General features: G+C 53.4%; 1 protein-coding gene across 1 annotated transcript in view; it reads right to left on the bottom strand.

Annotated features, from left to right (window-relative positions):
- Window positions 1–3,898: 3,898 nt before the first annotated feature.
- RECQL4 (RecQ like helicase 4) overlaps window positions 3,899–24,900 on the bottom strand; it is a 43,620-nt gene continuing 22,618 nt past the window's right edge. Inside the window, exons 9-25 of the mRNA XM_074943682.1 lie at window positions 23,420–23,542; window positions 20,037–20,183; window positions 19,331–19,423; window positions 18,911–19,047; window positions 18,340–18,423; window positions 17,335–17,523; window positions 16,739–16,921; window positions 16,011–16,206; window positions 14,806–15,083; window positions 14,119–14,256; window positions 13,313–13,475; window positions 11,697–11,826; window positions 10,267–10,439; window positions 9,696–9,882; window positions 8,670–8,835; window positions 6,567–6,675; window positions 3,899–5,001 (exon numbers count right to left, since the gene is read on the bottom strand). Of these exons, the coding sequence (XP_074799783.1) occupies window positions 4,880–5,001; window positions 6,567–6,675; window positions 8,670–8,835; window positions 9,696–9,882; window positions 10,267–10,439; window positions 11,697–11,826; window positions 13,313–13,475; window positions 14,119–14,256; window positions 14,806–15,083; window positions 16,011–16,206; window positions 16,739–16,921; window positions 17,335–17,523; window positions 18,340–18,423; window positions 18,911–19,047; window positions 19,331–19,423; window positions 20,037–20,183; window positions 23,420–23,542 (2,618 nt within the window). The 3' untranslated portion in view covers window positions 3,899–4,879. The remainder of the gene's footprint in view (window positions 5,002–6,566; window positions 6,676–8,669; window positions 8,836–9,695; window positions 9,883–10,266; window positions 10,440–11,696; window positions 11,827–13,312; window positions 13,476–14,118; window positions 14,257–14,805; window positions 15,084–16,010; window positions 16,207–16,738; window positions 16,922–17,334; window positions 17,524–18,339; window positions 18,424–18,910; window positions 19,048–19,330; window positions 19,424–20,036; window positions 20,184–23,419; window positions 23,543–24,900) is intronic.

Here is a 24,900-nt window from a genome sequence, read left to right on the forward strand (position 1 = left end):
CGATCTATAGTTTCCTGTAAACCTTTTCTGGCTTCCCTCTTGATTGGATACTGTTTTACTTGCACTGGGCCTTTCCCTGGAATGAGCTGAATAGTAATGGGGGTCTGGTGGGTGGCCTTTCCTGGAATCCCTGATGCCCACACGAGGGGGTACACCTGGTCTTCCCACAGGCTCCATTCTGGGGCTTGCATGGCTGAGGGCTCAACTGCAAGGGTCATGATCCATGCATTCTCAGGGGGTAAGGTAAGGGTTATTTCGTCCTCAGTAAAATGCAGGGTGGCACCGAGGTGACAAAGTAGATCCCCTCCCAGCAGAGGCATTGGACACTCAGGGAGGGATACCAGCTTGTGGGATATAGTCCTGTTTCCCAAAGCGCATTCCGCTGGGGCATACACTGGGCACTTGGTGTCCCTTACTGTGGCTCCCACCACAGTAAGGGAATCTGCTACTGCCAACTGAAGAGGCTGATTTATGGCAGTTTGGGCCGCTTCAGAGTCCACTAAAAAAATCTATTTCTGAGCTTCCCACCCGCATCTTTACTCGGGGTTCCGGGGGTAGGGTGGTCCATCTCCCCTGACACCCTTATTCCTGCTCCGCCATCGCCATCATAGGGGAACCCCCCTTTTCTTTCCTCTTTGGGCACTCATTTTTCCAGTCTCTCCTGTCAACACAGGGCACACTGGTTGCGACCCAGTCGTCTCTCCTGCGGGCCCGGACGGTCGCGTCCACGGCCCCTTCCTCCCCGGCCACTTCTCTTAGTGCCGGCCTGTACCGCTGTTACCATCAATCTCACTTGCTTTTTCTCCTTCTCTGTCTCTCTCAGACGATAAGCTCGCTTTGCAGTCTCTAAGATTTGTGCCATGGTCATGCCCATTAAATCCTCCTTTTTTTGTAACTTTCTCTTAATATCAGGGGCTGCTCTGCTCGTAAAAATTCCCTTAATAATTGACTCAGTTGCCTGATCATCGGGGTCTGCATTAGTGTTCTGTAGAATGGTGTCCCGAATACGCTGTAGAAAGGCCCCTGGGCTTTCTTTTAAATCCTGCATTACTTCATATGGCTTTGCCCAATTATTATGTCGGACAGCCAAGTGACGGAGTCCATGCAAAAGCAACTCCTTATAGGAGGTAAGGCGGGTCATATCCCTTTCATCATTTGGATCCCACCTGGGGTCTGCTCGGGGGACTTACAAGGTGTGGGTGTAGGGGCCGAAGGGGACACCGGCTCTGCCATTACAGTGGGGGTGGGGGTCTGGGGACTAACATTAGCTGCTACCGAACCAGTCGGAGTCAGATTACAGTGCTGTAAAATATCTGGTCTAGTACATAAAGTCAGAAACAAATGCACATACATATGTTCATTCCATTTACCCATTCACTGACAAAACAAAACTAATTGGAGGATCGTGTTGTAATTAATTGACCCTCCTGGTGGCCACCACTCCTGGTCCTCTAGTTGATATTGAGGCCAGTCAACTGTACAGAATCGTTTTAATTGGCTCTTAGTCATCGGATCCACACCAAATATCTTTCAGTTTGCTAGAATGCACTCTAGGGGCGTACACCGTGCCCTAACCCCTGAGCTCTGTCCCTGTCCCATACCTACAGGGTAACTCTGGGCGTCCCCAGGTTCCAACAGAGCATACAATCCGGATTTCAAAAGGTTCCTACCTTATCCAAGGGACCGGTTCTTCACCGTGGCCTGCAGCTGCTCCTCCCCCATGTGTAAGGGACCGGTTCTTCACCGCTGTCCACAACTGCTTCTCCACTATATGAGTGCGTTGCACTGTTGTGCCCTCCGGGGTCGATCAAATCACGTCTCCTCCAAGGCCCCGGTGAACTCACCGGTGCGCACTGGGCGTCGGTTCTCGCCGCAATCCTCGACCTCCAGGAGGGGTCCGGGCAAGGCTAAATTGCAGCCTCTGGCCCACCCAGGGACGCCAAAAGCTGTTGCCGGCACCCAGTGCCGAGAGGCTGAACAACAGCTTGAGTTGGTTCGTTACCCGGTGTGCTACACCCAATAATCACAACGGGGTGGAGAAGCAGAAAAGTTTATTTGAAGCTTCAAATAGGTACAGGGAGATTTGAATCTCAAATCCTGTACCCAGAGCAGGAAGTTACACAGGCTTTTATACATCCTTTTTCCCAGCATACTTATCCAATAGCAAGCTGCTCCAAGTATCCATATAGCCAGCCAATCCAGTTCCCAGCTAGTTTCCTGGTTCTTTGTATCATTTGTTAAACTATACATAAAGCTGCTTTATTCAGCATTGTTCTTCCATATCTGCCCTGTTTGGCCTTGTTTAGTTTCAGGCAGTCTGACTCTGCAGCATATTGTTGCAGATTCTCAGCAGAACTGCTGTGTGTGCCTCCAGGCGGGGGGGCCAAGGACACTTGGGCCTAGTACGCAGAGCTGCTGCGAGTGCCTCCAGGCGGGAGGGGGGGCCAAGGACACCTGGGCCTAGTGCGAGGGGGCTTCATCAACACTCGTGGTCTTCCATCCCCTCGAGTTACCTAGTGGCCGTGCCCCAGTGTCCCCAACAAGCTGGCACCAGTGCCTGCTACAGAGTGCCAGTGCACCCCCCCCCAGCCCCACCTCACCCCTAGAGAGACACCGTCTAGTTACATAGTCCTTGACCTTTGCTAAAATGGGTAATGGTAGGGGGAGGGCAGCAGATAGGTACCAAATGTGGTGCCCCACCCCGCTGCCCAGTACCCATCGCCCCCAGCCCTAAACACACAACATGGCTGTATTTCGCATAGGTCTCACCCCTGAATGGAGGTTACTTTCCATCACTGACCCTTCCCCTGCACCACTCTCCAGGCTGCTGCGATAAGCACATTCTGTGCCCTGCCAGTCAAACGCTGACTTGCCCATCTCGGACCCCAGCTGCCTCTGCAGCCTTTCCTGTAGCCGCTTCCTGTGCGGGTGTGGGGGGCAGGCAACGTCAGCTACAGGCTGCAGCGAAGAAGTGGTGGAGGTGCCCCTTTGTTGAAGGATGGAGGGTGTGTCAGCAGAGGAGCTAAGGGTTGAGTGACCCCTGGTAAGGTCCCTCTCACCTCCAGAAGTGGGGGCCCTCCAGAGCAGGGCAGCGGCAGGGAAGCTTGCCCTGCCAACATCCAGCCTATGCCTGTTTGTAAGAGGCCTGCAGGCTTTCAATTAGCCAACTTTCAATGGCATGAAAATCCAGTTACAGCCATTAGCATGCGTTACGCATGTCCCTGTACAGAGTGCTCTCGCTACAGAGAGTAGGGTCAGTTAGGAGATACAAAAGGTTCATTGGAGGACCAGTTCTGAAATCAGTTCTACACATGTACTTATTAAGCTACCAGAGCAGCTGCAAACTTAGTGGATTTAAAATTAAAAAAAAAAAGCAGAGAGAGGAGTGTTATAGATTCCAAGGCTAGAGGGGACCAAACAAGCATCTGACCTCCTGTATAACACAGGCCAGAAAACTGCCAGCTGGGATTGCAGGACTGTGCTGGTACCTCGTCTGGATTTGGGAGCTTCTCCCACGCACATACCCAAGCATCCCCTGACCTCTCCTTATACCAAGGTGCAAAGTAGCGTAACCCAGTCTGTCCCACTTGAAAACAATGGCCGGCTGTGGAGGTTGGCTTTTGGGTTTAGTTTATGCTGATAAAAACCAGAGGGGTGGGATATGCAAAGGCAACGAGCAGAATCAGGGCTTCTCACTCTCCCAGGTGCCTTTGAAGAGATCACTCCACTCCCAAATCCCCCACCCTGCAGTTCCCCACCGCCCCCAGCAGCTCCCAGGGAGACAGGCAGAGTCTTGCAACTCTGCTCACACAGCAGGAAGGGAAGGGCCGAGAGGTGAAGTCAGGCACTTTAAAAGACACTCTTTATTAGTGTGAATATAAAACCCAGATATGGTCCCAGATGGAAGAGGGGAAACAAAGATTTCAGATGGTCAGTGGAAATAGAACAGCACTGAAGACAATCCAAAGGCATTGGAACGGATACTGAGCAACACACAATTGTTAGCGAGGGGAAACACAACAACAGTCAAAGCTCGGATGTAAATACACACTGTTACTTTTTACACACACTATGGTACGTTGGGAGGGGCATTCCACCTCCTCTGCACCATCTAAATGTATGGAAAGCATCCCACCCACTCCTGAATGGGCCAAACATTGCCACCTCCCAAGATGGTTATTGAATATCCAGTGGGAACTGAACGTGTCTATTCACAGCCATGTCTGAGAAAAGTCCAGCTGTACCCTGTCTGCCTTCCCCCTGTACCGGGGGTGAGAGGCAGGGCTGGGGCAGGAAATGTCTCAGATGTTGTACAATTTTGCAAAATGAGTAGAACACCATAGTGGAGTTAGCCCTGAAAAGTGAGAAGACGACAAGCCCCTGGCACACAGGGCTGGTGACTCGCCTCCCTGAGCCAGAGAGGTGCGTTTGCTTGGGGCAGGTCTAGGGGACTGAACCTTAAAAGGGACATTTATATACAGTCAACTGGATAATTGCCCAAAGCCTCTTCCTCCCAGCAAGCTTGGGAGCCACCCTCAGGTTCTGTTTTCTCGCCCAACCTCCTTTGGGCACAGCCCACAGCGTATCCTCTCCACTTCTGAAAAGCAGGTACCTCGCCAGGTGGGATCTGCAGAGGAGTCCCCAGTGCAAGTGGGAGCCCCAGTTCCCCGCACTGGGTTAACTGGGACTAGAATCACGACACAGCCATTAGATGAAGGTCCCTCATGGGAGCTCCTGGGATCTGCAGTGAGGTGAATGGAATACAGGAGCTACGGCACACAGAGCCATGGCATGCAGGGCTCCCTGGCTTTGCTCTGGTGGCTGTTGTGACGTTCCATTTCCCTGCTGGTCAGTGTCTGACATTCCTGCCCTCGCAGGCTCATTTGCATCGGATAATCTCCTCCGTGGCCAGGCGCATGATTTTATTGAAGTCAAAGTGGATGTATTTCCTCCAGAACCTGCGGTCTCGTCCATAGAGCTGGGCAGGGTAACATGGGCTCCCTGTTCAGAGAGAGAAAAAGCCCTGGTCAGCTGCTGAGCCCATCACCCGCCTGTCATTAAGTGGCAGTGCCTAACTCGAGACAGAAGAGTGGCCAAAGCTTTCACGCAAGCGACCTCGACATTAACAGCAGCTGAGCATATGTGGCTGGGCCTAGGCATTCAGAGGCCGGATTCCTTGCTCCATTACACCAGGGTCACCTTCTTGAGTTCTGTGGAATTACCCCTGTGTCAAACAGGCCCACAGAGTTCTAGGAGACTGTAACCTTGTTCACACATCTAAGGGGACTGCACCCAGGTCATCTGCCTCTAAAAGTATGGGCCTCTATTGAGCTAAAAGGCCCGTGTCTGTTAGTTCAAAGGCAGTAGCAGATTCCTAAACCTATATGTGGTGTGGCTACTCGAGGCAGAGAGAGCCAAGCTATCAACAGGGGGTCCTGTGCAGGAGGAGGGAGGTATTTCTACTATTTTTTATCATCATATGCCCCACAGTTCACCTGTTTGATATTATCCTGCCAGGCAGCAAGGAGTTAAATCAGAGGAGGCTGTTAGGGGGGAACCAAGAGGAAACCAAACAATGGTGAAGGTAAGGTACAGTCCCACAGATCACTAAGGGTCCTCCAGCAAACAGCGGGGATGCAATTAATTGGGGAATACCCCTGGTCTGGCTCCAAGCAGGCTGGTAGAGTTTATTCTTCCCAGGCCTGAACTCAGGAGCAAAGGGATACTGAACAGCTGGAGGATGCTGGGTCTAGAGAAGGAAGGGGAGTGGAGTGAGTTGCTGGGGGCTGCCAGTGAGCGCTGACAGGGATGCAGCAAGCAGGCTGGCTCCCCACCCAGAGAAGGGGGGAACTTACCAAGCTGGCAAGGAAAGATGAAGATCAAGGTCAGGGGAAACATGCTCACAGGCTGTTCCTGTTCTTACCCTTTCTGGCCCTTTGGAGTGCATTCATGAGGCTATGCTTGGGACAAGCTGGTTTTGTCTCTCTAATCAGCTGCTGCCAAAGGCCCCCGAAGGAAAAGGGCTTGCAGGTGCCAAACAAGCTGGGCCACTTGAGTTAACATCAGTGGTGGCCAGGGGACTGCAGCTCAGATGCCCCGTCAGAGAGATGCAAGACTGTGTGATTCCTCCCAGAAAGAGGGGAAGGTAGCATAACCTGTCCTCAAAGGGGCCAAAAAGCACAGCTTGCCCTGTAACCATGACAGGTACACACTCTCCGTGGCTGCGGAAGCCCACCCTGAGCATCAGAGGTCCCCTGCAGCTCAAATCCCACATGGATTGCTAGAGTAGGGGTAACACTCCACTCCCTTGGACTGAGGGGTTGCATACCATTTCACGATAAAAGACAAGGACAGCAGCAGGAGCAGGTCCCAAAAGAAGCCTTCAGTTTCCAAGCCAGCCCCTTTCACCATGGCCATGGTTACAAACACATTCTAAGGAGGGTTAAGGTGAGATCTGTGCAGCGGTTACAGAGATCAGGCAGAAAATGCCTAGTATTATGGAAAGTCATATTACATAAGTAGCAAAAGGCAGATAGGATTCCAGTCTTGCGCTCGGCTTGCCTTACCAATGCCATGAAATATCCTGGCAATAGCTCTGCCAGAGAACTTCTCATCCTGGCGGATGGACAGGAAATTCCGGATGTCCGAGCGGATTTGCCCTTCCCACTCCCGCAGCTACAGAGAAAACATTTGAAATTCGTTAGGCTTTGGGGGGAAAATAAGCCAGGTTCCATCTTGGTCTCTGCAGAAGGTTCCTTCTCTCTACAGCCTCGTAGTGTTAGGAGAGACCATTTCTTGATCAGGCAAATCCAAAAAACAAAAACAGGGCTAATGAGCACTCACAACCCACTTCACACCAAGGGATAAAATTAACTGGGACCAAATCACTGAGCTGTGGTCTCATCCTGTGCTTGGATTTAGGCCATGTCCACACAAGCAAGCTGACAGCGGCACCTCTGTAAGATCTCTCGTATAGCTGCTGTATGCCGGCGGGAGAGAGCTCTCCCATCCACATCATAAAACCACCCCCAATGAGCAGCAGTTGCTACGTTGGCGAGAGAAGCTCTCCCGCCGACATAGCACTTATGCACCCGACCACTTATGCCGGCGAAACTTATGTCGCCAAGGGGGTTGTTTTTTTTCCACACCCTTGAGCAACATACCCTTTTGCCAACATACATGGTCGTGTAGGCCTTAGATAGTTTTCTTTTGGTTACAGAATAGGGACACACGATAAAAGCCGTATTTCAAAATACAATGCAATACAGAAACCTGGATTACACATTGTTGTCCATCTAACACACTGGCTCTCAACCTTTCCAGAGTACTGGCCCCCTTTCAGGAGTCTGATTTGTCTTGCGTACCCCCAAGTTTCACCTCACTTAAAAACTACTTGCTTACAAAAAATCAGACATAAAAATATGAAAGTGTCACAGCACATTGTTACTGAAAAATTGCTGACTTTCTTATTTTTATTGATATAAAATACATCAGTTGGAATATAAATATTGTATTTACATGTCAGTGTATAGTAAATAGAGCAGTATAATCCAGTCATTGTCTGTATGAAAGTTTAGTTTACATTGAATTCACTACATAGTGTTTTTATGTAGCCTGTTGTAAAACTAGGCAAATATCTAGATGAGTTCATGTACCCCCTGGAAGACCTGTGTACCCCCAAGGGTACATGAACCCCTGGTTGAAAACCACTGATCTAACAGACCCTCAGATTATGGAATCAGGGGGAAAATCCTCTAATTTACTTTTCAGCATCATGGCTGATCACTTTTGCTCTCTTCTGTTTGAAGAGTGAAACCAAAAAGTGATCAGTTTCACTTTTTTTTCTGATCACTTTCACTTACTGGTTGTCTAGCACAAGGGTGCTGCAGGGAGAGTGTTTAAACAGGGAGTGCAGGGAGACTTTTTAAATGAGAAAAAAAAAAGGGAAAACAAAAAAGTTATAGAAATATTTCTACTCCCATCTGATCCAGTAAAACCCTTACCAAGATACCCTTTTAAATTTGTATTTGGGACACTTTGAAGATGAAGAGTGTAAAGTACTAATTTTGAAGTGCCAATGACATCAATGGAACCAGGACTGGCCCTCACATGTTGCTAACCAGTCCTAAATTTAAAGGTGCAGAATAATTTGATAGCATCCCTTTAAACTTCTAAAAGCAAAGTGCAATGAAGGAAAACACACACGCCCCCACCGGGCAAAGTGCTTCCATACTTCAGTAGAAAAGAAGGGTCTCAAATCCAGTCACAGAATGTTCACCAAAATGGCAGCGTCAACGGTTTTAAAGCCAGAATGAGACAAGTGTTTCCTAGATTCATTCGCATGCTCTCTCACATACACACCGCCTCACCCCCTTTCAAAGCTTGACATCCTTTAATCCAGGAGGACCCAGTACTGCCGTGGATTTTGATCCACTCAGAGCATGCACGCGCGCGCGCGCGCACACACACACACACACACGCAGTCCATCCCATCCCACCCAGTACAACCATATACTATACAGACAGCCTTTCTAATGCAACAGCTGACACTACATCTAGTGTCTACATGCCATGGTTTCAGGGGTAACAGAAATGCCAGACTGCGAGTGGCTCAGATGGGCTCAAAACTAGATACCAACAAAAGGAAGTAAACAAAGGAGTTTGCTCACTTTAATGTTACTGAGATCTTCTGCCTCCTCTTCTTCCCCACGCATTAGCTCGGTCTCGTCCAGCACAGGTTTCTTCTCAAAATAGTCTATTAACAAGGCCTTCAGCTGGGAGCTCCTCTCCTCGTCCACACGCTCCGAATACAGGGCACTGGCTTGGCAGGCCACACTGCCCAGGAAAAGGTGTGTTAGTGTTAAATCGTGCACCACTAGATCTTAGAGTGCAGGGTAACTGGAGAAGTGAGTGGGATAAGCCACAGGGAAGGAGAAAGAGCAAGAAGGGACGGGATCCCAAGGGTAGGGGAAAAGGAAGGTGATGCGTATAGAGCAGGACAACCATATTCTGTCCCTACCCTAGAGTTCTAATCTGTTCCATGCAGGTTCTTCTCCTGCCCTGGTCCCCAGGGTATCTGCCAATCACGTCCGGAGTGATGGGATTTGTGTCTCCCCTGCGTGGTTCGTTTTCTCATCCTCTCCCCAGGGGAGGAGCATGCATGCAGGGAGCAGTTTGTTTGGTAGGGCTTGGAGTTGGAATGGCCACACTGCTTTGTTTATGTCAGAGACGGCAGACCAGTGGAGGGGGCAAGTTCTTTGCTCCTGCGTGAGCAGCTCCACTGGCCCCAGTCATTTCAGGATCTGGGTCACAGTTACGCCCCTCATTTTCAAAAGCTCTCCATGGACTTCCCCAGCCACCCTGACGGACCTTCCGTCTCTGCTTCCCACCCCAGTCAAGCAGTACCAGCCTCCTCGCTGCCCCACGCACAGTCTGACCTGCTGACAGGTTGCCTGTGTTTTGCCCTGTACCACTGCTGTCTAACTCATTGCTCCCAAGTGCGACAAGCCCCCACTCCGCTTCCATAGTCTTATCACCAGCACATATTGCAGTAACTCCCGGGGCCTCCCTCAGCGGGGAAGGGAGGGTGGAGGTAAGAGGCATGAGGTGAAACCTCTTTGTGGAGGCTTTAACTGGAACTGACCATCCGGGGTGTGCAGAGTGGGGCTGGGTTCCCCACAGCTGCCCATGCTCACCTCTGGAAGGCCCTGAAGCAGGCTTGGAGCTGGCAGAGAGTGGTCGTTTCCCGCGCCGTCACCCGGTGGTGCAGGAAGTTGCACACAGAGTCCATTTCCTGGTCTGTGAGGTCTCCATAGGAGCGCAGGTGAAAGGACAGGTCGCTGAACTCCACCAGGACACCGCTCTTCCCAGTGCCATGGCAACCTGGCAACAAGGCGGGGGAGGGGCTCTTTATGGGAACTGACTCAGGATCACTAGATGACACACGCACAGCAAGGGGGGGTGCACTGGTACAATCCCACCGCAGGGGACACAAGAGAATCACTGAACACAGGGCTCCGAGCAGGGCCAGAAAATGGTACATGAGCTCTGGGCTTTGCCCTGAGTGCCCAAGAGGGCCAATCCCACAGACACCCGTGGCACTTTTAGAGCCCCTGCCCACTGCAGATGCTACAGAACTCATGTGGATTGCAGGAGGAGGGGGGATTTTATCCTTCCACCATAGCTCTCTCTGGGGCTCCCTTCCCCAGCTCTGCCCCTACTCCCCGGTGCCCCGGAGAAGCAGTCTCAGCGCAAGAGCCTCAGCACCTTTCTGTAGCTGTGTGTTCCACTGGAGCTGGCGCAGGGCTCGCTTCACCGGCAGAACCTCCCAGCCCATGGAGTCGCTGAGTGCGATCACGTCGAACTCCACAGAGCTGGCGTGCGTGTGATCCACCCCTGCCAGACGCTCCCGGGCCAGACACACCGCGATGGGCGGGGAGCTGAGAGCAGGAGGAGAGAAAAAACGAGGATGCAGATGCTGAGAACCCAGAGACAAAAATCAAAGCCAGCAGCAGTAACATGGGAACTGGGGAGGGGAGAAGGGGACTAGCGCAGGGAGCCAGGAACTCCTCCAAATTAGATCTACCTCTGACACAGACTCCCTCTGCAGCCTCGGGCCTGTCTCTTTGCAACCGTTGCCTACCGCTCTGCAAAGTTGTGAGGATCAATGAGGTAAGATATGCAAAGCTCCGTGTATCTTTATTAGTGTCAGGTTTGCTGCACTGGCCCCCCACATCAGTGTCTGTATGCCGCTGCCAGCTGACCCCTGGAACTGCAGAGGTAGGTGGGAGGCAGCCAGCCCAGAGGCTCCTGGCCAGCTGTGCAATGCTGCCTGTAGAAGGCACTGGGTTCCAGGAGGCACCTGTTTACACACTGGGCACAGGATCCGACTCCTTTATCTGAGCACTGTTATTCAGCCCCTTGTGAGCCCAGCTGCTGTACTACCTGGCCAGTGGTGTAGTGACCAACCTGGCAGCCTGCACTGAATCAGGCAGTCACTCCTGCAGGCAGCAAGCATCCAGGATGAGTGCAGCCCTGCCATCCCACTCCCTCTGGGCGTCCAACAGTACTGAATATAAACCCTAGCACAGCAGTGCAGTGCAAGGAGCCTTTCAGAGGTGAGCTCAAATCTATTGCCCCCTCTGCTCCCCGAAACACCCCCCTACGGCACCACAAAGCAGCCCCACCTTTGTGGAACACTTCGCTGTTCCTTAGCCAGAGGACGCACAGTGGAAGAGCCCTACCCAGCTGTCATAGTCCATTCCCCGGCCAGTGCAGAGTGTCTGCCAGCCCAGTCTCCAGGGCGTGGGCCTGTCTCTCTCTCAGCATCCCAGCAGATGCGCTCTCTATCCTATTCCTCATAGCTCCTTCCGGCAACGTTCCAGATTTCCTCCCACGGTCCTACTTATCCATCCTTCAACCTCTTCGCCCCCCTCCTCCAGGTGCCAGCTCCCGCAGTGCTTGCTGGCAAGAACATCCCCCAGCTGAGCGCCTCCCTACCCAGTGCAGTCACGGCTCTGGTTTGAGTAGCCCTTCCCGGTAAGGAGGTGCCCAGAAGCAGATGGAACTGTTTCGAATCTGGGTCTGAGCTGATTAAGGCATTTCCCACAGAGTTTGCACATCCCGAGAGGTCTCTCCATTCCCCGCATGGAAAGGCTCAGATTTCATCACTCCCTATGACACGCAATGACTCTAACCTTTTTGCGGTTGCCCTGAACTGCTGGGGGCCCCCGTAACACACCACCCGGCAGGAGGAGAAAGTGGGGTGCAGCAGCTCCACCCAGCACTGTGGATGCAGCTCCAGGTAACACAGCAGGGTCTCGATGCCTGTAGCAGAAGAGAGGAGACATGCGCCAATCACGGAGCGTTCCGGTGGGACTGGCATGAGCTGCAGTCACCTCTCAGAGCCCCACTTCGAAGAGCCAGGCTTTTGGTTTCCCTATGCCCGCACGCTATAGCCCACCTCCCCCCGGAGCCTAGCCTCCCATGCCACCTGCTGACTGCCCCACACAGGACCTGCGACTGCCCTCCATCTGGCTTGCTCAAGAGCAGGGCATGGTGGGACATGAGCCGCCCCCTCTATATTAAAGAGGAGGAGCTGCACGAGTCTACATTCTCTATGCACAAGGCACATCCCTCAGGCTCACAGCAAGCTCAGGAGCAGACCCAGCCTGGCTGGAAGGTAGTGATAGGATACAGAGGGACCTAGACAAATTAGAGGATTGGGCCAAAAGAAATCTGATGAGGTTCAACAAGGATAAGTGCAGAGTCCTGCACTTAGGGACCAAGTGGCTAGGCAGCAGTTCTGCAGAAAAGGACCGAGGGGTTACAGTGGACGAGAAGCTGGATATGAGTCAACAGTGTGCCCTTGTTGCCAAGAAGGCTAATGGCTTTTTGGGATGTATAAGTAGAAGCATTGCCAGCAGATCGAGGGACGTGATCATTCCCCTCTATTTGACACTGATGAGGCCTCATCTGGAGTACTGTGTCCAGTTTTGGGCCCCACACTACAAGAAGGAGATGGAAAATTGGAAAGCGTCCAGTGGAGGGCAACAAAAATGATTAGGGGGCTGGAACACATGACTTATGAGGAGAGGCTGAGGGAACTGGGATTATTTAGTCCGCAGAAGAGAAGAATGAGGGGGAATTTGATAGCTGCTTTCAACTACCTGAAAGGGGGTTCCAAAGGGGATGGATCTAGACTGTTCTCAGTGGTAACAGATGACAGAACGAGGAGTAATGGTCTCAAGTTGCAGTGCGGGAGGTTTAGGTTGGATATTAGGAAAAACTTTTTCACTAGGAGGGTGGTGAAGCAGTGGAATGCGTTACCTAGGGAGGTGGTGGAATCTCCATCCTTAGAGGTTTTTAAGGTCAGGCTTGAGAAAGCCCTGGCTGGGATGATTTAGTTGGGGATTGGTCCTGCTTTGAGCAGGGGGTTGGACTAGATGGCCTCCTGAGGTCCCTTCCAACCCTGATATTCTATGGGCAATTTTCAAACACCAGACACAACGGCTGCCCTGCACTCCCCGTCCCTGATGTACCCGTCGCGCCTCGCCAAGTTTGTGAGAAGGAAAGGGGAACAGATACAGCAGCAAGGCCTGGCCTATAATGGAAGACAGGGTCAGCCCTACCGGATAAGGCCACGTCCCAGCCAGCCCCGCCATGATCAGTCTGCTCTGCCACCAGCACAAGACGTTGCACAAAGGCAAACAAGCCCACACTATCCCGGCCAGAAGCCCCGTCCTGCCCACAGAGCTGAGGGGAGGAAGAATCCTTTCCAGATCGCCACGCCAGGAAGCGGCGTGAGCCTCACCTTCCTCTCGGATGTCCAGGGATTCCACCGTCTGCTGCACGGGGATGGCACGCTCGTGTTTGTAACACACACGCTGCTGCCCACTCATCCCGTCATCCCGACATGCCTGCTCCTTACCGGCTCCCACGAGCTCCATCAGCTCAGCGTCCAACACCTCGCCCCCCTGCAGAGAAACAACGCCAAGCCCTTCTCAGGCAGGAGGTACCAGAGGCGAGCAGCTGGGGCTGGAGGCCTCCTTCCTCCCTCACAGCCCACACACGACAAGCTCCCAAACAAGGCGCCCCACCTGGCTGGGACATGGGCTGCAGCTCTGCCCCAACCCACTTCTAACCAGGTTCAGATGGACTCTTGATTTTAAGCTGAACGGGCAGCCTGACGTGCCCCTTGATCTCCAGAAAAGGTGCAGCCCAGGGGAGCTGCCCTACCGCTGCCCCATGTACCATCCCAGGCCTGCGTGTCAACACGATCCCAATGCATAGGGTGACCAAATGTCCCGTTTTTATAGGGACAGTCCCGTTTTTTGGGACTTTTTCTTATACAGGTGCCTATTACCCCCCACCCCCTGTCCCGTTTTTTCACAGTTGCTATCTGGTCACCCTACTGATGTATCGTCTCCAGGGGCCAGAGAGAAGGTTACTCTCTGAACCTGCCATCAGCCAAATGGTAAGGGGGCAGGCCAATCAGATCAAGATGGAGCATGGCATGCTGGGACCTGTAGGCCCCACAGACTGCACTGCTGTATTAAAGGAGAGAGGGCGGCCCAGGCCCTGCGTTGGCCACCCTAGCACTCAGGGCTCGTTCCTCACCCTGCTGAGGTCCTGTTGTTTGCGGTGAAGCTCCAGGCACTTACAGCGAGGGAAAACCTTCTGCACTAGCTTCTTAATGGTGAAAAAATCCACTGTGTCGGCGTAGATGTGTCGCCTGAGCTCGTGCAGATCCCCGCCCTGGGGAGGACAAGGAGCCGGGGAACGTGGGGTGAACAGTGAGACACACACAAAGGTGAGAGAGCAGCCCCTGCCATGCACGCTGAGCCTGGAGCTTCCCAGCTGCTGGTGGGGAAAATGGGGCCGAGAATTGACGCCTGCTTGGGACTTGTTGAGACGGAGGCTGGGCAGCGAGGAACAAGGCAGTAGGACGTTTCCCTGTCAGTCCTTGTGGTGGGAGGGAAGAATCTGGATCTGGGGCAGGTTTCCTCCTCACTCTGGACTCAGTGCTGGTCCAAGCCTGTGACTGGCTCCATCAGCGCAGGGCTTCAGGGCCAAGGATTGGTTGTGCCAATCCTTGAGCACCCTATAAGCCCTAGAGAGCCCCGGCTATGGGATTCATTGGGGGCACGAGAGCCATTCACCTTCCTATAATGGCTGCAGCATCCAGGTACTCAGCAGACTAAGCAGGGGCGTCAGTCGGGCTGGGATTTCGACTGGCTGCAGCAGAGATGGCTGGTGGGATGCCCTGGCTCTTGGCTTAGCCCCCACCCCTCCGGCAGCAATTACCTCCGGATCCAAGAAGAGATGGCAATGCGCTGGCTTCCCGTCCCGTCCCGCCCGCCCAATCTCCTGCACGTAGCTCTCAAAGTTCTTGGGCATGTTGTAGTGCACGATCCCACGCACGTCAGACTTGTCTAGCCCCATGCCAAAGGCCACCGTGGCCACCACGATCCGCAGCTGGCCGCACATGAAGTTGTTCTGGACCCGGCGGCGCTCGGTGGCAGACATGCCACCGTGGTAGGAATCGGCGACCCACTTCAGAGGGCACCGGATGCTTTTCTTAGCTACGCCACAGACATGGAGAGAGAAGAGAGACCACCACTGAATGATCATTAGCACCGATATTGGGCTTCTCATTCTCAGAGAACTCTGCAAGCGGTCACTAATTCATCAGAGGTGGAAACGAGCAACAGACAAAGCATTTAGGAAACACACACCCCTGGTTAGTCGCCCCCACGCTGGGGAGCAGTGACATCATCTGCTCCAGATCAGCAGGTGACCAATTCCCATTCGTTCTCCCTAGAGGGTTTCTAAGATGGAGCTTTAAGCCTCGATTTTAAGCGATTCAGTCTTTGCTCCTCATTTACGGTCTGTAGCTGAGATTTGGGTGTGGCTGAGCCAGAGCTCCCGGCTGCAGGGGTGGGATTGGTTCAAGCTGCAGCCAAGGAACAGAGTCAAAAGCCTGAGCAGGCCAACAGGCCAGCCAGCAGGAGTCCTTGGACAAAGCGCCCTTCCTGACATCACTCACGTGGCATCCCCTGAGGTGGTTTAGCCCTCCCGGCCACCACACCCCGCCATGTTTGCTACGATGGTCTGTAACGGGGGAAGCAAAGCCCATGCATCTGAAGCTCACAGAAGGCATTTCCCTGCCCCCACATGCAGCCCTGTACTGCCAGGATGGGTGCTTGGTGTGGGGGAGGGGAAGTGAACTTCTTCCTCTGAAGAAGTGTCAGGTATTTGCACTGTCAGAGGCTTGCTGCTGGACTGAAGGGCCCAGTGGTCTGAGCCAGCATGGAAAGCCCTGTGTGTCTTCGACTGCTCCCTCCAGACGGCAATTCCATCCCTAACACGCTGCGTCCCAGTGGCCTCTGCTCCAGTGTACATCCGTTCACAGATGCCCAAGGCTGGTGCACAGTCTAATCTCAGGGGAGGGGCTGGATCGTGCTTCCCTCTCGGTGCTGCAGGAAAGCCCAGCGACGACCTTTTCTTACCCTTGGCTTTCTTCCTCTTCCCAGCGATATCGTCATGGTGCTGCTCCTCAGCAGTCATGGACTCCCTGAGCGTCACGCCCTGGAGGCGCGTGCGGATCAGTGCTGCAATCCGGGTTGTCTCCTCTCGCCGTGTGCAGTAAACAATGACCGAGTCCAGACCCCCAAACCTCTCTCCCTGCAGCAACGAGACCAGGGCCTGGAACCAGACAAGGAGAGAATGAGTCTCTGCTCTACAGACGCTTCACTCCCTAGGAGCTTCTCAAGGCAACTCACTCCTCTCACAGGGCCAGAAAAGCCCACACCTGAGCTTACGAGCCCCCCAAAGGCAGGGACACTGACCTGCTCCCATAGACAACTCCCCAACCCACTCCTGGTGAATTCCACTCCCTGCACAGCATAGAACGAATACGTGGGGATCCCAGAGAAAGCATGGCACCCCAACAGATCCCAAAGCGAGGCTACGAGACACATGGATCATTTCATGCACCCTCAGAGAGCAGCCACTTGTGGAGGAGACATGCACGGCAGCCGTCTAACAGCTCCCAAGAACGCTACGCAACCACTGAGGTCAGGAAGGGATTAATCCTGTACTGAGCTGAAACCACAGGGGGAATTTAACTTGATCCCGGGAGCTTGGATTTAGAGAGATGGCAGAAAGCTTCTCTAGTCCTTCAACGACCATGCGAGTCTCTTCCAAGTTCCTGGAAAGCCCTGCTCCCCCTCCTTACCTGATCCTTGTCCCTGTCCGTCGAGACCGAAAGGTGCAGGTTTGGGGGAACAGCAGCAGAGCGCACGGCTATCCCTTCCTCCTCCTGGATACCCAAGTGATGGGCCACATCGTGCGCTGTGGCTAGCGTGGCCGTGGCCGTAAGGCCCAGAAGGCAGCGCACCCCTAGGCGATCCCGAAGAACCTGCAGGGAGAAGAGCCGTCACTCCCTAACGCCAGGGGCTGGCATTTCCCGGCCGAGACACAGTGGTGTGCTGCACGTCGGGTACAGCTCTCTGGAGAATCCCAATCCCCCCCACACCCCAACATCGCACCACAGCTCAGGGCAGGAAGCGAGGACGGTGCCTCAAGAGGCAAGTGGAACACAGGGGGTCAGAATGCAGTTACCCAGGAGGGAATTAGCAGCCAGGAGTTTGGTCTGACAGCTCATCTCAGAGACTGCGCCCCCAGAGCCCCTTTCCCGGCACCACGTCTCATTGCTGCGGCCAACACAGAGACAGCAGGCGTGAGAGTCTTTATAGCCCTGGCCATCTCCCCGCAGGCAGGCATGTCACGCCGCGCTGGTGCCAGGGAGCTCTGGCCAGATCCCCCCCGTACCTTACAGAGCCGCAGGTAGCATGGGCGGAAGTTGTGGGACCACTCGGAGACACAGTGCGCTTCATCGATACAGGCAAACGCCACGGGGGGGAGCTGGTCGGCAGAGGGGAGACAGCTAGATCCCGCCCTGCCTCCGCCCACCAGGGCCTCCGGGGAGAGCAACAGCACATGCACCTTCCCTCCCTTCACCTGCAAACACGCACAGCATCAGGAAGGAGGGGTTACCCCTGTAAGAATTACACATACCCAGCCCCGCCCCCAGAAACACACACACTGGGGGGATGGGGGGGAGAGAAAGGAGGGGAGCTGGGTGGCCCATGGGATTGGATAAATCCCAGCCCCTCCAACCCAGCCCTCCTGGGGGCCAGAAGGTCTTTCCCATCCACTGGCTGCTCGGCGTGAGAGGAGCTGGGCGCTCTCAGCTCAGATGCCTGCACCTCAAAAGCCACCAACACAATTAGTACCAACTGGTCACTGTAATGGCATCTTCAGGTTCTCCCGGCCCTCCCACTCCCCATCCCTACTGACGTGGGGTGGGAGGCGTGCAGGGTACCTGTTCTCCACAGCTGCCTATCCAGCTCCCCTCACCAGCCAGAAATGCATGCCCAATCAGCACTCATCAGAACAGCCCCAGGGCTGTCTACACACGCTCCGGAACATGGTCGGGTGCGTATTTAAATCGGAATCGCTCCATATGTGGCCAAGCACTGCCCTAGGGCGAGCCCAGCCCTGACAGCACTGGGTATTTCCCACCAGTTCCCATTGGCCGGCACACGAGTGGTCTCTGCCCCATCAGTTAGACCAGATCCACACCCAGCGTCTCAGAGCAGCACTCCTTAGGAAGGGACAGGGCGCCGCACGTAGCAGGCCTGCGCCCCAAGCCAAGTGACAATGCCCTGGGCTCCTTATACCCTTCCGAGGAGGGTGGGCAGCCAGTCCAGGATCTGAGAGCAGGCTCAGATTTGCAGCTCCTACGGGAGGGTCCCATCACCCCAGGCAACTCACCCTTTCTATAGCAGCCTCTCGCTGGCTCTTCGACATGTTGGAGTGAATGCAGACCGCCTTCAGGTGGGGGGGAAGCCCTGAAACCTGGGAATGAAGTGCATTACACGCACACATCAATGGACAGGGCTCCTCCAGGGACAGAATGCCTCCGCCGCTCAGTCTGGGGGCCTGGCTACAGACTCAATATCCAGCAGCCCAGGGGCTCCATTGCAATCCTTGTCAGAGGCTTCCAAGATGTCCTGCCTGGCACATCAGAAAGGACAGGGCCCTGAGCAGAGCGGAGAATTCCCAGCAACCCCTGGAAACAGGAGGGATCTGGAGATGGGAAATATTTATCCCCAAAAGTACCACCCCTGGGGGGTGAAGGGCCCCAACAGCAGAGTGTAAAAAGAGAGAGTAAAAGGGGGATGAGGGAGTGGATGAAGAAAGGACAGAATCGGGCCCAATCCGGCTTCTACTCAAGTCAATTGGGCCCCGAGTGCTTTCCCTGAAGGGACGGGGGTGAGGGAGAAGGCCCAAGGGAAGGAGCCCCAGTGCAGCCAGGCTGCGATCAAAGCCACGTCCCATTTACCTGGTCATCCATCAGCGACACGAGTGGGGAGATCACCAGGGTGATGCACTTGGACCGCTTGCCATACAAGTACGCAGGGAGCTGGTAGCACAGCGACTTCCCCATCCCCGTCGACAGGACGACCAGCGTGGACAGACCTGGCTCAGAAACAGCAGCAGCAGAGTCAGCGGCCACGATCCTTGGAATTCCCCGGAGGAGTCAGCGTGGGAAGGGGGCAGAGAGATGTGGTGGGCGCTGGTGCCTTCCCCCCCCAGCCCTGGCTCATTTCAGCACTGGCGGTCTGGGGAAAAGTGCTCTTGGGGCTAAACCCTCATTAGGCAAGTGTTGCTGGCCCCAGCCCTCAGGTGCCATTAATGACCGTTCCTGAGTGGGTGGGGATGGGCAGGAAGGATCTACTTCAGGATAAGACAGACAGGTTACCTGAGAGAATCCTCATGACAGCCACCTCCTGGCCCGGGCGGAAGGCACTGTATCCCAGCTCAGACAGAGCTCGAAACACCTCCTGTGGAGTCTCTGCACAGCACGGAGACACACATGCAGTCAGGAAAGGGCCCGCAGTGGAGTGCAAGGCCCTGCCAGTTGCAAAGCCCAAGGGAGGACTAGGCAACGGTGCACATAGGCAAGGAGCTGCTAGCACAGAGAACGGGGAAATGGTGTCAAGTCTCCTGGGTTCTAGCTGAGCTCTGGGAAGGCAGGTAGACTAGTGGTTACAGGAAGGGGAACTGGGAGTCAGGACTCCTGGGTTCTATTTCTAGCTCTGGGAGCGACGCCTGGTCTATTGCTTAAAACGGGATGACGAGTCCGATTTTATTCCCAGCCAAAGCCGTTCTCCCAAAGGGGAGCAGGGGCACGAGCAGAATGCAAAGGCCCCTCATTGTCATGTGCCCATGTTCCCCTCCAAAGCGGCAGTGCCCTTCCTAGAGAGACCTGCAGCACCAGGGGCCCTGGGAGAGCAACCTGCTCAGTGCAGAATGCAGATTCCACACCACGGGGCTGGTGCCTGTGGCAAAGCAATGCAGGTTTGTCTGCCCAGCTGCACGAGCAAGGCCCAGTGCATCCAACACGAGTCCAGCACATATTCCCCATAATCCCGTTCCCTAGCACAGCTGCCTTTCACGGCTCTTACCTCGCACCTTCCCATCCTGCCCCAGCCCATAGAGAGGCTCCATTGGTGGGGGTGGAGCGGGTGGCTCATACACGGGCCTCTGCATGTGCAGGTCGAACTCCCCCTCGCCAGCCCTCTCGGGCCCGGCTTGGCCGCTTCTGCTCTCAGCTGGGGATGGAAAGGAACAAGCCAATGGAACCCAGGATAGGTTTATAAGGCACTTGGCTGAGAGGAGATCCAAGGTGCTGGCGACTCCACCTATGGCACTTTCCCCTGGGTCAGTACAGACCCAGTGCCGGACGAGCCGCTTGCACTCACACTAGCTACAGCCCAGAGGTTCTGACCCCTTCTGGTCATTAAAGACTCTCCATAAATTGGGATATTAACCCCAGCATCCTGGTCAAATACAAACCTAGGGAATTATTTTCTACCTCCTTCAATTCCCTCGGTGGTTTTAACTAGATGCAGGATTCTCCTTCACTTCCTGTCCTAGCCTGCTGAGTGGTGTGGCTGTGTGCTGATAAACAGCTGTTATGTTCCACCCCAGTGGGGGATGCAAGGATTCCCCTCTGCATCTCTCTGACACTCAGTGTTTGCAGGGCGCTTTATGTAGTGCCTTTGATCCAGAGATCCTAAACATTTGTCATCACCACCCTCCTGGTCAGGCCTCAGCCCAGGGCAGGGATAGACAGAGCACATGGTTCTAGTGAGCAACCTGCTCCTGGCCAGAGATGAGCCACTTCCGTCCTCGCTCACCATGCTAGGCCCTGCCGCTGCGTTTGATACCACTGATCACCAGATACACCTGTCTGGCCTCCAAAAGGCTGCAGGGGTGACTAGAAACACCCCAGCCTGGCTCAGGCCCCTCCTCTCCAACCAACCCCAGAGAGTCCTTGTGGGTCTCCACTCCAAAGCCCTCGCCCCCGAAGTCCCGCAAGGCTCATCCTCATCCCCACGTTATTCAGCACCTGTAGGGAGCCAGGGAGACGGCCAGCAGGACACAGACGACAGCCAGCTCTGCTGACCTTGCACCCAACCAAGACTGAAGGGACTTGTAGGAAGTAGGACAGAGCTTCCGAAATTTTGCTCTGTGGCATCCCTCACTGTTGAGGGCATTTGCCTTCAGACTGAGTCAGCCTCAGGGTCATTTAGGTCTCCTCCATGCTGTTGGATACTCAGACAGCCATGGAGACATACTTCCATCTGCAGTCAGGCAGAAGTCTGCGCCCCCTTCTCTCAGCCTAGAATCGCTGGATGGCCAGCTCATGGCCTGGCTTGATGATTGCAACCCAAATCTAGGAACGAAACCACAAAGCCTGAAAAGGCTCAGATGCGTACAGAATGCAACAGTCTCTCTGTGGCCGCACAGGTCACCATGAACACGTCTCCCTGGCATTGCACTCTGCACTGGCTCCCCACAGAACCCAAGAGATTTGCCTATGCCATCCAAGAGATGCCTCTCCCTCAGCAACTGTGGCCTCCACCAACAGCTCCGTCCCACTGGGGCAACAGAACTACCAGCCGCTGGAGCGTCTCAGGAATGCAGGGGGCAGAACTTTCCTGGGAGCTGTGCCTAGACTGGAACTGGCTTCCTCGGGAGATATGAGACCAGGGCCTCGCCACGCTCAGGACTCAGTGAGAGACTCATTGCTTCAGTGTAGCTTTCCTGTAACAATGTCTTGACATACACACAGCATAGCCACACATGCAAACATATACCACCAAAGACAAAGAAAACCTATAAAGCAATCGAGCTGTTTCCTCTACAGTCTGGGATGGAAAACATGAAAGAGACTTCTTCTTTTCCACTCTTTGGGAGGCCTTTAGTGGTGGGAGTTATAAGCACCTGGATGGACAGAGACAATCCTCTTTCACGCTCTGTAGTAAAGAACTCTTACAGCAAGGTCTTTTGCATTCAGAATTAATGAGAGCTCCCCCTCCGGGCTGCCAGCCACTCAGATAATAATAACCCAGTCTGTATTGTGGCTAGAAGAAGTTATGCTTGGACTTAAGCATCAGCAAATTCTAAAACCATAGGGGCATCAGCACACGCTGAAACTTCATCACACGGAGCATATCAGCTCCAATACGAACACCACAGCTTTTGTGTAGAGGGAAACGGGGATGCTTTTGTTGTCTGTGTGATGCACTTTTCTAAGAGCTGGCCGTATGCAGAGAAGGGCCTTTTGTTCTCAGAGCTGCTGCAAGAAAGTTCAAAGGAGACACACACAGAGCACTCTCCTGGAGACTCTGCTGTTATTCTTCCTTGCTTTCTTTCATCTACAAGACAAGTCAGCCTGGACATTCGTGCAGGGTTTGCTCTTTGGAAGCCAAACAAGAGTGAGTTGAACAGGGCTATGGCACTCTTTAGTGGGCAGGATGGAGTAATTAACACTTTACAAATCAAATGGGTCTTGCGGGAGATACAAACTGCACCCCACGTCTAGGCAGAGACAGGATGGAAGTGGCTGCAGCTTCCCTAAGCTGCTGACCCTAGCACTAGCTGCAGTACGGAGATAGATCAATGTGCGAAGCAGGCTGCACAGCAGGGGTGAAGAGAAGGAGTGATGGTAACAGACCAGGAGCTAGCTTCAAGGGATGTTGTCAGCTGCTGAGGCCCACTGCAGACAGAAGAGGGGCGCACCAACATTCTTCTGCCTCGTCTCTCCCCTCTAGCTCGGACCATTTCGTATTGATTGGCGTATTGCCACAGCACCAGGGGCCACGGGCACTGATCAGAACCCCGCTGCGCGAAGTGCTCTACAAACACACGTACTGGATTCGGATGAGCTAGCGTTACAATACGTGCAAGAGTCCTGCTGTCTGAGAGCCAAGCCCTGGCAAGACCCCCACTGAGGATTTTGGCTGACGGCTCGCCCTAGGGTCTTCAAAATTTCATTGCACTGAGAAGGGAGCAGATCCAGGCATCTGCTTCCTCACAAGCACATAGCAGAAAGGCCCAGTCCAGGACTAGAAAGAGTTAGAGAGAAAAACCCTTTGTTTTTGTAGGGTTGCAACCATGTTTGTTTGCTCCTCCAAAATACTTTGCAGTCTAGTTCAATTAAAAAAAGAGAGACCACAAAGTTTACCAGCAGGTGACAGTCCAGACTGCTGTTATTTCCATGAAAGGTCACATTTTCACCCATCCAGGACTGTGTTCCCTTTAACATGCACCCTTCTAAGCTCCCATCTCAGCTTTCCTTCTACAGATGCAGCTAGAAAACTGTATACACGTACTTAACCTTCCAGCTAGTCACGGATAGCGCTGCTACTCCACGACCAGCCTCTAGGAGCCACTGGAGAACAAGGCAGACGTGCCCCCGCCATTAAGCGAAGCCAGCCCTCCTGACTTACCCAGGGAGCAAACCAAGGAACAATTAACGTCTGCGCCATTAGAGTCTCACCTGAGATCTTGCTGTAAGCCGTGTTAGTCATCCGGGCCACTTCTTCCAGAGTGGGCAATGGCGTCTCCTCTTCAATAGCTTCGCTGTTTTCCTCCAGCTGTGGGTCAACAGCTGGAGCTAGCCCTGCAAGGCAGGAAGAGTCTCACTCCTACAGGGGTGGCAGTCATGGGAGGGAGGGGATTCTGAAGGCCAGGGCCTCTCTGTCTCAGCATGTAAATTTGCCAGCCCTGAACAGACGCAGCACTTAGAGCCAACTGCGTACCCATTGCAAAGCAACACTCAGTAGCCTGATCGCTACATGCAACACATTTCACACCAATGCTTTAAAGAAACAAAACTGATACATGTCCTAATGGAGGCATAGGTCATCGCTGGTCATTGTGTTTGTCACTTGGGAACTGGTCCAAGGTCCAGGATCTGCTATATTCAATCCTACACTAATGGCTAGACTACAGGACCAAAGCAAGTTTTAAGCTGCTTATGGCTGATCAGGTTGTGGGACATCATAAGAACAGCCATACTGTGTCAGACCAAAGGTCCAGCTATCCCAGTATTCTGTCTTCTGACAGGTGTCAATGCCAGGTGCCCCAGAGGGAATGAACAGAACAGGGAATCATCAAGTTATCCATCCCCTGTCACCCATTCCCAGCTTCTGGCAAACACAGGCTAGGGACACCATCCTTGCCCATCCTGGCTAATAGCCATTGACAGACCTATCCTCCATGAACTTATCTAGTTCTTTTTTGAACCCTGTTATAGTCTTGGCCTTCACAACATCCTCTGGCAAGGAGTTCCACAGGTTGACTGTGCGTTGTGTGAAAAAAATACTTCCTTTTGTTTGTTTTAAACCTGATACCTATTCATTTCATTTGGTGACCGCTAGCTCTTGTGTTATGAGAAGTAGTAAACAACACTTCCTTATCAACTTTCTCTACACCAGTCATGATTTTATAGACCTCAATCATATCCCCCCTTAGCCGTCTCTTTTCCAAGCTGAAATGCCCCGGTTTTATTAATCTCTCCTCATACGGAAGCCATTCCATACCCCTAATCATTTTTGTTGCCCTTTTCTGAACCTTTTCCAAGTCCAGTATATCTTTTTTGAGATGGGGTGACCACATCTGTACGCAGTATTCAAGATGTGGGCGAACCATGGATCTATATAGCGGCAATACGATATTTTCCTGTCTTATTATCTGTCCCTTTCTTAATGATTCCCAACAGTCTGTTCGCTTTTTTGACTGCCGCTGCACACTGAGTGGATGTTTTCAGAGAACTATCCACAGTGACTCCAAGATTTCTTTCTTGAGTGGTAACAGCTAATTTAGACCCCATCATTTTATATGTATAGTTGGAATTATGTTTTCCAATGTGCATTACTTTGCATTTATCAACACTGAATTTCATCTGCCATTTTGTTGCCCAGTCATCCAGTTTTGAGAGATCCTTTTGTAGCTCTTCGCAGTCTGCCTGGGACTTAA

Source organism: Natator depressus, chromosome 2, assembly GCF_965152275.1.
Source record: "Natator depressus isolate rNatDep1 chromosome 2, rNatDep2.hap1, whole genome shotgun sequence".
In the NCBI taxonomy this organism is placed as follows: Eukaryota; Metazoa; Chordata; order Testudines; family Cheloniidae; genus Natator; species Natator depressus.